The 14,656-nt window shown below is 42.9% G+C and overlaps 3 protein-coding genes across 3 annotated transcripts; 2 read left to right on the top strand and 1 right to left on the bottom strand.

Moving 5' to 3' along the window:
• Nucleotides 1-42: 42 nt before the first annotated feature.
• Nucleotides 43-3,356, top strand: fdxacb1 (ferredoxin-fold anticodon binding domain containing 1). Its single transcript, XM_062406807.1, has 6 exons — nucleotides 43-81; nucleotides 319-501; nucleotides 595-751; nucleotides 1,242-1,445; nucleotides 1,587-1,745; nucleotides 1,844-3,356. Exons 2-6 carry the CDS (start codon nucleotides 324-326, stop codon nucleotides 3,087-3,089), a joined length of 1,944 nt encoding a protein of 647 aa, XP_062262791.1. The 5' UTR covers nucleotides 43-81; nucleotides 319-323; the 3' UTR covers nucleotides 3,090-3,356.
• Nucleotides 3,357-4,384: 1,028 nt separating this feature from the next.
• On the top strand, nucleotides 4,385-10,245 carry alg9 (ALG9 alpha-1,2-mannosyltransferase). Its single transcript, XM_062406223.1, has 15 exons — nucleotides 4,385-4,569; nucleotides 5,756-5,891; nucleotides 6,046-6,180; nucleotides 6,403-6,473; nucleotides 6,597-6,685; nucleotides 6,902-7,037; nucleotides 7,142-7,229; nucleotides 7,463-7,568; nucleotides 7,906-8,028; nucleotides 8,364-8,518; nucleotides 8,619-8,748; nucleotides 8,851-8,998; nucleotides 9,168-9,297; nucleotides 9,390-9,520; nucleotides 9,688-10,245. The coding sequence occupies exons 1-15, from the start codon at nucleotides 4,430-4,432 to the stop codon at nucleotides 9,809-9,811; spliced, it is 1,842 nt and encodes a 613-aa protein (XP_062262207.1). The 5' UTR covers nucleotides 4,385-4,429; the 3' UTR covers nucleotides 9,812-10,245.
• Nucleotides 10,246-10,263: 18 nt separating this feature from the next.
• layna (layilin a) lies at nucleotides 10,264-14,629 on the bottom strand. Its single transcript, XM_062406222.1, has 8 exons — nucleotides 14,551-14,629; nucleotides 14,388-14,408; nucleotides 13,960-14,257; nucleotides 12,647-12,804; nucleotides 12,520-12,564; nucleotides 12,375-12,437; nucleotides 12,179-12,275; nucleotides 10,264-11,659 (listed from the first exon to the last, which is right to left on the bottom strand). The coding sequence occupies exons 1-8, from the start codon at nucleotides 14,627-14,629 to the stop codon at nucleotides 10,948-10,950; spliced, it is 1,473 nt and encodes a 490-aa protein (XP_062262206.1). The 3' UTR covers nucleotides 10,264-10,947.
• Nucleotides 14,630-14,656: the final 27 nt, after the last annotated feature.

The raw sequence follows: 14,656 nt of genomic DNA, 5'->3' as shown, positions 1-14,656 counted from the left end.
GCGCGTCGCAACGTTCCTCGCGTTTTGTTTCATACCGGACGAGTGAGTGTGCGACACAGCGACCAACGCCAGCGTCTCCAGGTGAGAGTTACGTCTCATGATCCGCAGCGGAGCAGAGGAGAGGCTCAACAGCTCTAATCGACCTCACACTCCATTTAATCCGTGTCTGTGAGCCTAGACAGTCACTGACTGCGTCGGTGAGGGGGATTGACGGTCGCTGTCCCAACTTTCCTCAATTCTCTCTCAGAGCCGCTGAAGGAGAAGCACGTTTTTGGTTTGTTTTTATTATTTCAGTTTTCTCCCCATCTCTATTCGCAGTGGACATGTCTCCTTCACGGTCCATTCTTCTGGTGGGAGAAGGGAACTTCTCGTTCTCTGCGTCCATGAGTCAGAGCCTCGCTGACACGGACACCGGCATCACGGCCACTTGTCTGCAGCGTGAGGACGAGGCACTGCGGCAAGAAGGGGCAGCCGCTAACGTCCGGATCATTGAGGACTCCGGTACACGCCTGTCGCTGCTTGGACGCGTTCGTTCATTCCACTGGCTGCACCTCTTGTCTTTTCTTACTCGAGTGGTGTGATTGTGTTGCTCAGGTGGAACCGTGCTCTTCGGGGTGGACTGCACGAAGCTGGGGGAATGCGCCTCCCTGCAGTGCCGGGTGTTTGACCGTGTGCTCTTCAACTTCCCCCACAGAGGCAGAAAGAGCGGGGTCAAAAAGAACCGAGAACTCCTGAGAAACTTCTTCCTCAGGTATAACTGCATCATGCCTCAGGACTCAGTCCTTTCACAGGACCTTTAAACTGTCAATTTAAAAAAAACAATATATAAGTTCTATTGCTTTTTCTGATTGAAAAGTATCAATACCAAGTTTTGACAACTATTAGGATTCAAGACTTTACTGTCCAATAATACAGGCATAAAGGAAATGTGTCTTTCACTAGAGTATGGCACGCCAAAGAAAAGAAAATGTCAGGAATAACGTTTCAGAACAATGCTTAATACTGTATAGTAAGAAGAGTAGACATTTTTAATTATTTAAAAAGTTACCTGTGTTTAATATTAGGTAATAAATATGAAGTACTGTATGCCTGCTTAGCTGAAAGTAAAACATATGTGTAATATAGATAGATAAATAGATTAATTGAAAAAAGAATGATTGATCATGACTAAGGGCTGATGAATTGTCTCCGTACTTTTATGAACTGATAAAAGTTGTGTGTTCATTTTTACGTTCCTCCAGTTGTGTTCAGGTGTTGGCTGAAGACGGCGAGGTTCATGTTGCCCTGTGTAACGGACAGGGCGGCACACCAGCGGACCAGCCGAGGCGGGAGTGGCACAACAGTTGGCAGGTGGCTGCCATGGCAGCAGAAGCACACCTAATCCTTAGTGACGTCCGTCCTTTTGACAGTGAGAAACACCAGAGCTACAAATGCACCGGATACAGGTAAGCAGTAAAGTTGAGTGTTGCAGTGTACAAATAGAAACAGCCCTTTGTGTGTGTGCGCGTGTGTTTGTGTGTGCACGCGCATTTTTGATGTGTGTTTGCATACTCAGATCATCTAATGAGGATGTTGGTGTCGTGCAGGAGCCAGGATAAAGGCTTTCATGTGGCGAAAGCTTTGCTGCATGTGTTTACTCGCAGCCTCCCTTACGTCTCTGCTGGGATGCTAAAGGTGGAGGAGGTGGTTGACGGGGATAAAGTCAACTACAACATGCCAGCTGAGCTCAGTGATTATATGTCCAGGTAAAGTATAGCAAAAGCACTCATGCTGTTTGCCTATAAAACCACCAACGCAAAGAAAGTGACATAACACATGCTTACTCTCTTCTCCCTTTCATCAGAGGATTTCTCTGCTCAGGTTCTGTCCACCCGGTCAGATTGGTGCAAGATTTTCTTCTCGAAGGACTGACGGAGAAGTGGCCGGTCTCCATGATGACAGAGACGGTTCCTTTCCTCATCCAGGCCAAACAGCTGCAGAAGTGCTGCCGTGATATAGACGGTTCACACTGCTACTCGATCCACCTACTTCAGAAAGACACCGACATTCCTATCTCTGCAGACAAGGAAAAAGATCCGTTGACGTGTTCCGACAGTCAAGGAGGCACAGACACACAAGATACTCTAGTGTCCGCCCCCTCTGTCACCTCAGAGAAGAAGAGGAGTAAAGGTGCTGAGTGTTTAAGGTCTGCATGTGATCATGATGTGGATCTTGAAGGCGAAAATGGTCCTTATATGCTGCGCCCATCCCTGCTCCCTCACGTAGAGGAGATTCTGACTAAAAAAGAAAAGTTGATTAACAACGCAGGGAATGATAGGAAAACAGAGTCGAACAGTAAAAGTGTTGAAGGAAATAAGCAGGAGGAGCCCTGTGGTGTCTCTAATTGTGTAAATAGCTTGTTATTTGGCATTAGCGGCCTGGTGTTCAGGAGCGTCCCCATCAACCTCTGGGCCCTGCCTGTTTTTCACGAGCTTCTCTTCAGAGGCGTTTTCCCCTCGGATTGTGAGCCAATCAGATCTCTTGGACAATGGCTGGAAACACTGCTTGCACCATATGGGGTCTCTCTGATAACAGAGGAGGGAGGTCTGCGCCTGATGGCACAGCCAATGGGCTTGGTTGGTAAGGCATTTGCATGCAATGCAGATGACAACACGAGCCATGTCAGCTTTACTTTGTCCCTAAATTTGGACCTTCTGGCCGTGCTTCTGTTTTCCCTTCCCGACTGGCGGCTGCTGTGGTCACATGACCAACGCTTCATGAAACAATTTGGACCTCGCACGCCACCTGGGACATCCTTCCAGACATTTTCCCTTTTCCCCGAGCACTACAACTTTGACATCAGCTTCTGGACGGGGCCGACATGGGAAGAGAAGAAGTTCCACGCCCTGGTCAGAGAGGCCAGTCAGGGAACCGTGGAGCAAGTTAAACTCATCGACACGTTCTCTCATCCCGACCTGAGCCAGACCAGTTACTGCTACAGACTCATCTACCACTCACACACACACGCTCTATCTCACACACAAGCCCTAACGTTTCACAAACACTTGGAGTCTTTACTTTTATCTCGGCTGCAAGTCACCATCAGGTAGTTACATATCAATAGGATGAGCAGGGATTTGAGCTCTTATTTTTATTAGTAGTAGAGATATTATCATTACTGGTCCATGTCTGTCTATGACTGCTACTACAAATATAAACATCTAATCCGCAAAACTGTCATTAAATGGTGTTTACAATAGCTGAGGCATTGATGATGGTATTTGAGAGTGATTGGAATTCTACATCTCTGTGTTTGTGTAAATGATCGTACAATAAACCAGTAATTTAACATGAACGTGTGGTCCGTCAAGAATCATTTTTAAAATATGTCATTTATTTGATCACCGAATATAAAATACAAGGTTTTGCATGAATTTTCATAATTATATTAAAATGAAATGTGTCCCACACTGTGATTATTGTAAGGTGTCAGAAGCCAAGGTTTGAAACTACTGGGTTATTCTCTAACAATAGGTTTTTAAAGCATATTAAATCATCCAATAACTAAAATCCAAAATATAAAAGTAACTTTTAAGTAAGGCTTTCAGTATATGTAGTTAAGTAGAAATTATAATGGTTTTCTCTGAAATGTGTATCAAAAGCAGCATAGAATGACACAGACCCACACACACACACAATGTGTCCATCTTCTTAATGTGCATAGTTTCGCAGTCCGCTTCGGCGCAGAAAGTCTGCCACTTTTGCGCAACAAAATTATGAATAAATAAATAAAGGAAAAGTACATTTTCACCACTTTCTAATTTACTGCAAATTTGGTAAGAATTTGAGCATGTTTAAGCCATCAAAAAGCCAATTAATTTGCCTTAAAAATTATAATAATCCTTACAATTTCAATAGGGCCTCACTGTCTGTCAGTGCTCGGCCCTAATAATCATAATCATATATGTTGTAAAAGTTGTGACGAAGAATAAAAGTAGTTTTGCATTGAAGCCGCTCTGTTTAACATAATCAGAAACAAGCAAACCCAGTTAATTTAATGATGTTATGTACTTGACGGTGACTTAATACCCTAGCATTTAATTAACTTTCCTGGAATGATGAGAAAAATAAAGACGAAGTAATGAAATTGTTAATGTTGTTTAATTGTGCCTTATTTACAAGAAGAATTTTTGCAATTAAAAGAACAACTGCTTTTTTTTAACCCTAGTGAATTTTTTATTTGTGATCCAACATTTCTTTATATATGTTGAATTGTAGCTGGTTAAATATATGTTTGATACTTATTAATACAGAAAATATATATGACCAGAGCTTCATGCCTTCTGCCAAACAATACAGACAGAAATGTCCCTCAGAGACTGGTGCGCTGTCAGTGCCCGGACAGAGACGAAAATGAACGAAGTACGCCTCGGGAGCATCGTCGGTGAACATGGCGGCCAAGGCGCTCCGGCAGCGCAGCAGGCGAGGCGGCAGACAGGACGCGAACAGCGTGCATGTCTCCGCCGAAGCCCGGACACCGAAAGAGGAGAAAGGCGGCGACGACCCTAAAACCACAGAGACCCGGCAAGAGTGAGTACCACCCCGGGGGAGAGGCGCGAGACTTCCCGACGCGACAGGCTCCGTTGCCCGGTCTGGCTGACAGCCTGAGCCGGTTGCAGCTAGCTAGCTAGCTACGGTGAAGTTGTGGCTCTAAAACCCCGAAAACAAAGACTGGAAACGTTCAGCTGACAACCTGCAGGGATGTGTTTGCACAGCGCATTCGCCTGTAATGGCTGCTCCGTTGGGTTTCCTCCTCAATACTAATATTCAGCTGCATCGCTTATGTTTTGATAAAGCGACACATCGCAGCTAAGTTACCATGTCATTCATTCTCCCACCCGTCCACAGCCAGACTCCCCACAGCTGACCCGAGTTCAGCCTGACCTCGGACACACTCAGGTTCACTCCTCAGCAGGGATCTCTTTTGTTGATTCGCTCCAGTGTTTGCAGGGACATGTTCACAGTGTGTAAGGTGACGTGTCTTAGTGACAGGGAGTGTGAGGCTCAACGCTGAGCTGCAGCTCATCGAACTAATCAGATGGTGGCTGTGAACCGGAGGAAACACTGGCAGACACAGAGACCAGTGGAGATTATCACAGTATTTATAAAGACGAAGGGAATTGGCTCTGAAAGACCGAGCTCACAGCTGTCGACATCTGGGAGGAGATTATAATGATTATCGATAAATAATACTATTGTGGTATTATTTTAAATGATTATCTTCAGCAAACTGCTCATGCAAACACATCTCTATGTTTATGTATGTGTGTGTGTGTGTATGTATAGCTTACAATGAGCACATCCACCCTCTGCATATTTATACAGTATTTAATATTTATTTCATCATCGTTTCTTTGCATAACTTCCCATCATATAGAATCATGTGACTTGTGTTCATACTTTACCTTTATGGTGTTAGTCATGAGTGTTTCCAATATAGAGCTTATTCTCCTTGTGTATTTCACATGCTATTGTACTGTGCAGCCCGGACCATCCATCACTATAGTTTTACTATAACGATTTAAGTACCATTGTCTAAGTTATTTGTTCTCATTCGTTCCGTTATATTATGCACCACAGCATTTATGTACTTTCAGGTGTCTCGTAAAACCAGATTATTTTGATGTTTTTATTACATTTGATACTGAAATAGATTTTCATTACAATGCATTTGTTATTGTGGTCTGATTGTGCTTTGTGTGTATTTCTGTGACAGGTCAATAAGTCGCGGGGGGCAGGTCTGGGCTCCGGAGGGTTCCACTGCTTTTAAGTGTCTGCTCTCTGCACGTTTCTGTGCAGCTCTGCTCAGCAACATCTCGGACTGCGATGAAACCTTCAACTACTGGGAGCCTGTGAGTACAACCCACTAGTATAAGAAGTCCACAATATGGCATCATACATGTCCCTTCCTGGGATTTTCAAATATCTGTCTATAGTTTTCATCTCATTACTTCTCTTTCTTCAACTGCTCATGTCTGTAACTGTTGTGTTCACTGTTTTTGGCAGATGCACTACCTGCTGTACGGCACAGGGATGCAAACGTGGGAATATTCTCCATTGTACGCCATCAGATCTTATGCTTACTTATGGCTACATGCTCTCCCTGCTTGTTTGCATGCCCATGTTCTACAGACAAACAAGGTAACAATTCCAAACTTCCTATCATTTCAACATTTGTTGTTCTATGAATCTGCCTTATATTTGTAACAGTATATAGTCTTTGTAAAGAGTAAAATATTTGTATCAGTAAAAATCTTGTCAAATGATTTTACACCAGGTGACTGAAAACAATATCTGAATCCCACTTGCATTATTCTGGAACTTGTGCAATGGTTTCAAGCTTGTGGTATAATTGTGTTGTAGGTGCTGGTGTTCTACTTTGTACGATGTGTGTTGGCCTTCACCTGCTGTGTCTGTGAACTCTATTTCTACAAGTGAGTTTTATCTTCCTCTAATATGGAAGTTGACGTCCTACTCACTTCCTGGGCGGTCTGAGACAGTATACAAAGACAAAGTGAACCATTTGACCCGTGTGTGTGTGTGTGTATGTGACACAGGGCAGTTTGTAAGAAGTTCGGCTTGCACGTGGGCCGTCTGATGTTGGCGTTCCTTGTCCTCGGCACAGGAATGTTCTGCTCATCTGCAGGTTGGTCACATATATTCACACAGTTTAGCGATACTGTCTTTCTCTGTATGTTGTGTATCTTGTGCCTCTATTCCAGCCCTTTGTGGTTCTTAACATTAACCTTTACCATAGAGGCATACCGGCCTGTGATGGTATTTGCAGTACAAGGAAAGAGGATTTCCTGTTTGCATTCTTGTTTACAATTTGTCCCCCTTGTCTTTTGCTCTTTTGCCTCAGCCTTCCTACCTTCCTCTTTCTGTATGTATACAACGCTGGTAGCCATGACGGGGTGGTTTCAGGACTCAACGCCGTTAGCCATTGCAGGTGTGGCTGCCGGTGCCATTGTCGGATGGCCGTTCTCTGCTCTGATCGGGTAGGGTTGTAAACTAAAATACAGAGTTGTCCGCAATGCTTTTTCCAGATAGAGCTGTCAAAATGTATTGCTCCTAAATTGGTTCTGGTTTATTTGATCTGCAGGATTCCAATTGCCTTTGACCTGCTGGTGATAAAGAGGGAGTGGAAAGGTTTTATCACCTGGTCGCTCATTGCTCTGACTCTACTGCTGGTGAGAGAATTTAAGAAATGTTTCATAACAAATTAGTAAAGCTTATTTTTTTACTCCCTAATATCGATATTGGCATAAGCCCCCCCCCCCCAAAAAAAAAACAGCAGTTCGGCCACACTAAATCTGTATACCTCATTCATCATTCATTTTTTTATATTATGCCAAATGTAAATGTTTACAACAAAACTGGCTCAGCCACCTTCCCCTCTGTTTATCCTGTGTGTCTTTCTAAGGTTCCACTGGTGGTAGTCGACTCTTTCTTCTATGGAAAACTGGTCATTGCTCCACTCAACATTCTATTGTACAATGTCTTCACATCACATGGACCTGATCTTTATGGTAATTATACACAAGAGCACAGATGTAATTAAAGGGTTTATTTATATCACGTTGGCAAAAAAATGTTCCTTCTAATTTGTTTTTGAGTTTAGTGTTTAAGTTTTCATTCATTCAATAACTTCTCATTCATTTAATCAGTCTCACAAAATATCTAAATTACTGAATACAGGACACTTTGTCTCTTCCACCAGTATTCAGCGTTTTATCTTAATAAAATCTATGGTTATATGTTTTAAGTAAATCATGCAGTAACTATTCACTTCTTATTTGGTTTTTATTGTGCTAGCCTTTACACCAGTTGTGACTTTTTTCATGTTGTGTCTTGTTTCATTTTCAGGTACAGAGCCGTGGCATTTCTACTTTGTAAATGGGATCCTGAACTTCAATCTGGTGTTTGCTCTGGCGCTGTTTTCACTTCCACTCACCGCTCTCATGGAGACACTGTTACATAGGTTCAATGGTGAGAACTCAGGGAGCAAAACTATGAATGCATGTTAGTATACCTGGGAAATAGACTGCGTTTTTATGAGAATTGATTAGAAGTACTCTGTTCATTATTTCCTGTCACTAACTGTGAACAGATGCCAACTGTTATATTAAAATGATCCACATCCCAATTGATGCTTTTCTGTACCCAAGTCCTCTTCAATACTGTTTCATATAATGTACATTGAAAAAACAAGAAATTAATCAAATCTAATTCAGAGTTAAGAGATTATTTTGGCTGAGATCTTAATTTTCAAAGCAGCATCTCTTGTGATCACATGTTCATGTGGACTTATGTGTTTTCTACAGTGCAGAACCTGGGCCGTCCTTACTGGCTGACTCTGTCTCCCATGTATCTCTGGATGTTGGTTTTCTTCACCAGATCTCATAAAGAAGAACGTTTCCTCTTCCCCATCTACCCTCTCATCTGTCTCAGCGGGGCAGTAGCCCTCTCCTCTCTACAGGTGTGGTTTGACATTTTCATATTTAAGCTTAAACCAATTTGTTTTAGTCATAGATGTGCCTTTAAAGTCAGTTTACATTTTTTTTTTTTATTCCCTGTAGAAATGCTACCACTTCCTGTTCCAGCGATACCGGCTGGAGCATTACACGGTCTCCTCCAACTGGCTGGCTCTGAGTTCTGTTCTGGTCTTTGCAGTGTTGTCGCTGTCTCGCTCCGTCGCTCTCTTCAAAGGTGCGTGTGCACAAAAGCTCTGCTCTCCTGAGACCCAGTGTCGGACAACAGAAACAACAGTTTAAGATGGATGAAATGAGATATTGCCTTCTATGTCTACAGGTTACCATGCCCCTCTGGACCTGTACCCAGAGTTTCACCGCATTGCCAAGGATCCGACTCTTCACTCAGTCCCTGAAGGCAGACCAGTCACTGTGTGTGTGGGCAAAGAGTGGCACCGCTTCCCGAGCAGCTTCCTACTGCCACACAAGTCAGTATCCAGGATATTGCATTTGCGCAGAATCTTGAAATCCTTCTCAGTCCTTTTTCTTCTGCTGGGACTTGAAATATAAATGCTTTTCAAACACATCCAAGCAGAGATTACCTTTTTTTATCCCAGATTTAAATGTATACTGATAGTTACTGTTTCTAATCTCCAGCTGGCAACTGCATTTCATTCAGTCTGAGTTTAAGGGGCAGCTGCCTCAGCCATACGCCTCTGGTCCTCAGGCCACGCAGCTCATCCCAGATAATATGAATGACCAGAACCTGGAGGAGCCTAGTAGATATGTAAGTCACTCTGAAACGCCCACGTTTGTTGATGCCTGGACGATGTATTTAAGAGCATTTGCATGATATTTTTGAATGGGTGCTTTGTGCAGGTGGATATACGGCAGTGCCACTACCTAGTAGACCTGGACTTGGAAGAAGAGACACCGCTCGAGCCACGTTATTCAGCCAACAAAGAGGAGTGGAACGTCATCGCCTTTAAGCCCTTTCTTCAAGCATCAAGGTGTTTTCCAAAACACAACATTTACACTGAGAAGTTTAAAGATTAGTGTCGAGCACATTAACTGACAACAATGAATATAAAACCAATTCTGATTCAGCATCCCCACTATTGTTTTTCGTTTTCGCTTGCTTTTCTCCTCAGACTGACACTGTTTTATTCTCTCTCAGGTCTTCTCCTCTCATCAGGGCCTTCTACATTCCATTTATATCAAACCATCACACCACCTACAGGCGCTACGTCATCTTGAAACCCCGGCGACAAAAGCAGCCTCGTAAGCGTACGCACGGCTGACCTTTGAACCTCAGCCCCGCCCCAAGTCCTGACCACTGAAATCAATGACTTCCCCTGCGACAAAACTGGTATTTGTGTGTGATTGATGGACGTGTTTGGAAGTATTTGTCTCGTGACACAATCGAAGATATCGGACCCTTTAAGGACATTACGTCTGTGTGTGTAATTGAATGTATTATAGTTGACGCAAACTACAAGATTTTTGCCCAGGACGTTACACACAAATGTCCTTTTTTTATACATCACTTGAAAACGTGGCCTGGAAGAATTTTTCTGAACAATGTGTATGTGAAATATTGTAGTGTTTGCTCATCTGCAGTTGAACAGTGTTTTCCTGTGTGTGCTGTTGAGTGTGAGCGTTTAGATGAACAGAGACAAAAGTATGTTCTTAATTTAAGTTGACATGAATAAAACACGACTGACTGTGAATACGATCCTCGTTTCCACCGTAGTCTCATTTTATTTGAAGTTGTAACAAACATACAAAGCACTCTCACTTACAGGAGAGATGTCAAGGCATTAGACATTCAGAATAAATAATATCAGTATGATGATATATTTGATCATTCTCCTCGATACCATGCCATTACTGTGGTCGCGCTGCAGACGCTCAAGCTGAATTCACTGCATGACCAACTTTACTCTCAAAAGCATTGTTTGATTTACTTTAAAAGAGATACAAGACCATTAAAAATGAAGGAATGCGTGAATTTAACAATGTTACTTCCGGACATCTTTCAGTTTAAGGCCATGTCACACACTTCTGTCTCATTCTGTACGAGGTAGCCTGTTTATATCAGACAAACAAGGGTGTGATTAACACAGTATCTTCAGGCACAAGTAACATAATGGTCCAAGACATCCATAGATATTCACTAGAACAAGGGCAGCATGACAAGGCCATGCAAAGAGGCTGCTTTACACTCTCACACACACACACACACACACACACACACTCATTCACGCACTCATTTCAAATGATACAGCCTCAAAATGTAATTTGAACACCTTGTACGGGACCTAAACATTTTTAGAAACATACCAAACAAACAATGATAACCAAGAACATGCAGTTTTTTATCTCATGTCCCAGTCCACAACTTTACATACACACACAATGAAGGCCTTGGAGAGAATCAGTAGCTTTCTCTATTGATCCATTCTTGTTCATTGAAGTATCTTCTCCCACCGTCAAGATTCAGGCCATTCCTATAGGAATCCGGATTAGCTTGGAAGGACTTTCGGTTTCCGTACGTACCGAGGCAGGTCTGGTAACTATCTTCCTTGCCGTTGCTGATGTACGTCTGATAGAGGTCAGCCTTCACTGTTTGACTTCCAGGCCTCAGTTTGGGATCATAGAGGTCACTCCCTCCTCTGATGCTGCTGTCATACAGTCCGTGGTCCCCGTACGAACTGCTGCCGTAATGCTCGCTCTTTGTCGTACGACGACCCAAACTCCTGTCATAAAGCTCTCTGTGCCCGGTGCGGCCCAGGCTGCCGTCGTTCAATTCCCTCTTTCCTGAGCGGCCCAGGCTGGTGTTGTAGAAGTCGCGGGTGCCACGGCGTCCGAGGCTGAGGTCATTGATGTCGAAGTTGAGGAAGCAGCTCTCCGTGCTGGCAAGAGTCACAAAGCCGCTCTCTGTGTCCCGACCCCCCAGGTTGTCGTAGTCGCCCGTGGGTGTATCAGGAGAGGAGCAGAGAAAGGAGGTGTTTTTGGTTTGCGGGCGAGTTGAAACTAGGTCATCGTCCTTCTGTGAGCGAATGACCTTGTAGACGTCAGTCGGGTTTGGGCTGGGGCAGAGGCCCGGGTCCGTCTGGCAAACCTCTGATTTCTGCTGTTTTCTCCTTCTGTGTCACACAGAGAGAAGCACAAGGTTAACAGAAGATGTTTACTAACACTTTTCCTGATGTGAATCCAAACAGATGGATTTCATGATCTGAGACAGAGTTGTCTATTTTAACTTCACAAGGTTTTGGGTCAGAAAATATTGTGTGTGTGTATTTTTTTCTACTGCAAATATGACCTAGTGTTTATAAATCCGCAGTTTTTAGATCAGGAAAATCTCTATTTGGGGTTATTCAAATATTGAATAACCCCAGACTGATCCTTTAAGTTTAACATGAGGTCACAATATTTGTGACTTTTGTTTCCTAACAAAATAATCACATGACAACTGCATTACACATATGATAACATAATGCCTGCAGCTGATCTGTTCACTGATGAATGGATTCATATTTGAATTATGATTGAACAGAGATCACCGAAGCTCATGTTTCAATTAGTGATGTTGGAATTGTTTTCAACTTATGTTGAATTAAAACTTGTGTCTGTCTGTAGTCCTTTGCCTTGTTTCGGACCCTCACCGTGTGCCAAGCAGTTTGAAGCAGCAGACTCCAGTCACTGTCAGTAACAGCAGTATCAGGGGGATGGTGGGAATGATGATGTAAACCAAGTTCATAGCTTAAACAAAGAGATGGAGAACAGAGATGGAGATTTAGTGACCGACGTGGTGTTTGGATCATCTCTCCTCTGCAGAAAAATTCATCAATAGCAATCAACCTGTTCTTCTGTCCTGGTCTTGGTCACTTGGATTCAATGGCAGCACAGATGCAGGGAAGACATCTGTAACGAGAGTCATCCTGATGGTCAGACTGTGTCACTCTATATTCAGCAAGTATCTAAAACCTCTACTGAGCAGTTTTACCTGTTTGAGTGGAGTTAGGAGAGGGTGATGGGTCCAGTGGATTCTCTGAGAAGAACATGAATCCCAGTCAACTAAGTTCAAGCATTTTCGAAGTAACATAATTCTGAACAAGTACTACCAGTAGTACCTGCAGTGTATTTACAGATGAAGTTGTTCTTGGTTTCGCAGTTGTCGTCGTTCCACTGGAACATGTAGAGTCCGCCCAGACCCGGGGGTGCAGACGGCTGGTGATACATCACCACACACACTTCGTAGCCGCATGAAGGCTCGTCCCAGTGCCAGTGCCTACAACGATCACACACATGAACATGAACAGAGTCCCTTTGTTTCAAAGCTTCCTCAATGGACAACTGTACAGAGTTTACATTTTCAAATGTCGAAATGTCAAAAATTCTATTTAATTTCAATAAAGTAAAAACATAATATTTACGTGATATCGGTAAATAGATCTGCAGCACCTAGTGTCAAAAGCCGGAACTAATAATATTAATAATGATTTGGATTTATATAGAGCCTCATGAATACATTTTACAAACAAAGAACAGAAAATAAGAATAAGAGTACTTGCTCATCATGTACTGAAGAGCTGAAAGCTGGTCTTGAACCTGGTCAGATTTTGTATTCAAATATTCTTGATCAAATGGTTCCTCATTTCAATCCATTCCCACTGTGTAATGAAGGCCAAGTCGTAAGGAAGCTTGTGTTTACAAAGCATTAGAGGAAGTCTGCATCAGAGTCAAATTAGCTTATTACAGAAACACATCTACATCTGAACAAAAGTTGGCCATTAAGAAAAAGACAAGTACTAACTCATCCAAGGAATCCTAATCCAACATGTTTATTTACATTATGCATTTAATTAAGAAAAGAAAGTCAGCCAAATTTAGATTTTTTTTTAACCTCTCAAAAGCAATATAAGTGCAGGTCTAAACAATTCTTCAGACCAGTGGTTGTCAAATGGTGTCTGCAGACCAATTAAAATGATCATGCTATATTGGTATTCAATATATGGGGTATATATGAAATACATGTCTACTATCTTCCTTAGACATTTCTCTTGTGTTGCTATTTTAACTAAGTAGAAGTGTAAAGAAATATGTTATGTCAAATTGTTCAAAGGGATTTATATGAGGGGGCCCCCGGAATATGTTCTATCTTGTAAGGGCTCCTTGGCTAAGAAGAATTGGAGAACCTCTGGTATAGACAACAATTACTGTCTAAAAACTAGATTTTTGTTGAATAATATATTCAGAATCTATCTCAAATTTGCTGGTAATGAGACACTTCATTATACCCTTCATGGGTCCACACAAATGAGGAGAATCCTCTCCTCAACACAATTCGTCATTGGTCAAGTAAATTTGACATTTTACTTTATTGTTTAAAAGATCTCTCATTTTGACCCCTTTCAATTTCTTTGACCCTCTAGTCTATACACACCTAAATGTGGACTTGCTGCCGTCCAGCCAGTAGTACTGCGAGGAGCAATCCGAGTTGCTGTCCTCGCCTCCTCCGTTGCGCCGCAGACCAATCCAGAAGTCTCCATCCGTCGGGCGCAGCTCTGTGATGAGCTGCTCTATGATCTTCTGCTCGGACGCCGACTCTACGCTGAGCAGCTGCCCTCCGTCCCGTTTGCAGGCGAGCTCGGCCTCGACAAAGTTCAGCCTCCGCCGGAGCTCGGAGAAATAGGCCAGCTTGTAACAGGGCTTACCTTTTCCTGCCTTGCACACACGCTGACCTACACACATACACACACTTTGTAACACATGATGTGCACTGATCTATTGGACTTCATACACACGACTAAAGATACAGGATAAGTTCTGGAAGTCGTATTAATATATTATTTGTAGCAGTGTGTCTCCTACCTCTAGCTTCAAATATATCGGCTTCATGGGCAGAAATCCAGTGTAGAGTCAGGAAGGCAGCATGTCCATCAGGAGACCAAAGACAGATCCACGAGTCAATCAAGAGTTGTGTTTTTCTGCTGGGTTTTGTGTCTTTTTGTGTGTTTTGTGCGTGCAAACGTACCTGTGATGAGGCTTGTGGCTGCAGATGGATCAAAAAACAAAAGCAGCAAGTGACAGATGACGATTGTGAGCAGATCCATTGGTAGGATGGAGGGATCTGTCGTAGT

This window comes from Platichthys flesus, chromosome 15, assembly GCF_949316205.1.
Source record: "Platichthys flesus chromosome 15, fPlaFle2.1, whole genome shotgun sequence".
NCBI lineage: Eukaryota > Metazoa > Chordata > Actinopteri > Pleuronectiformes > Pleuronectidae > Platichthys > Platichthys flesus.
Note: the sequence above shows the minus strand (reverse complement) of the source record. Positions and strands in the feature narration are given on the sequence as shown.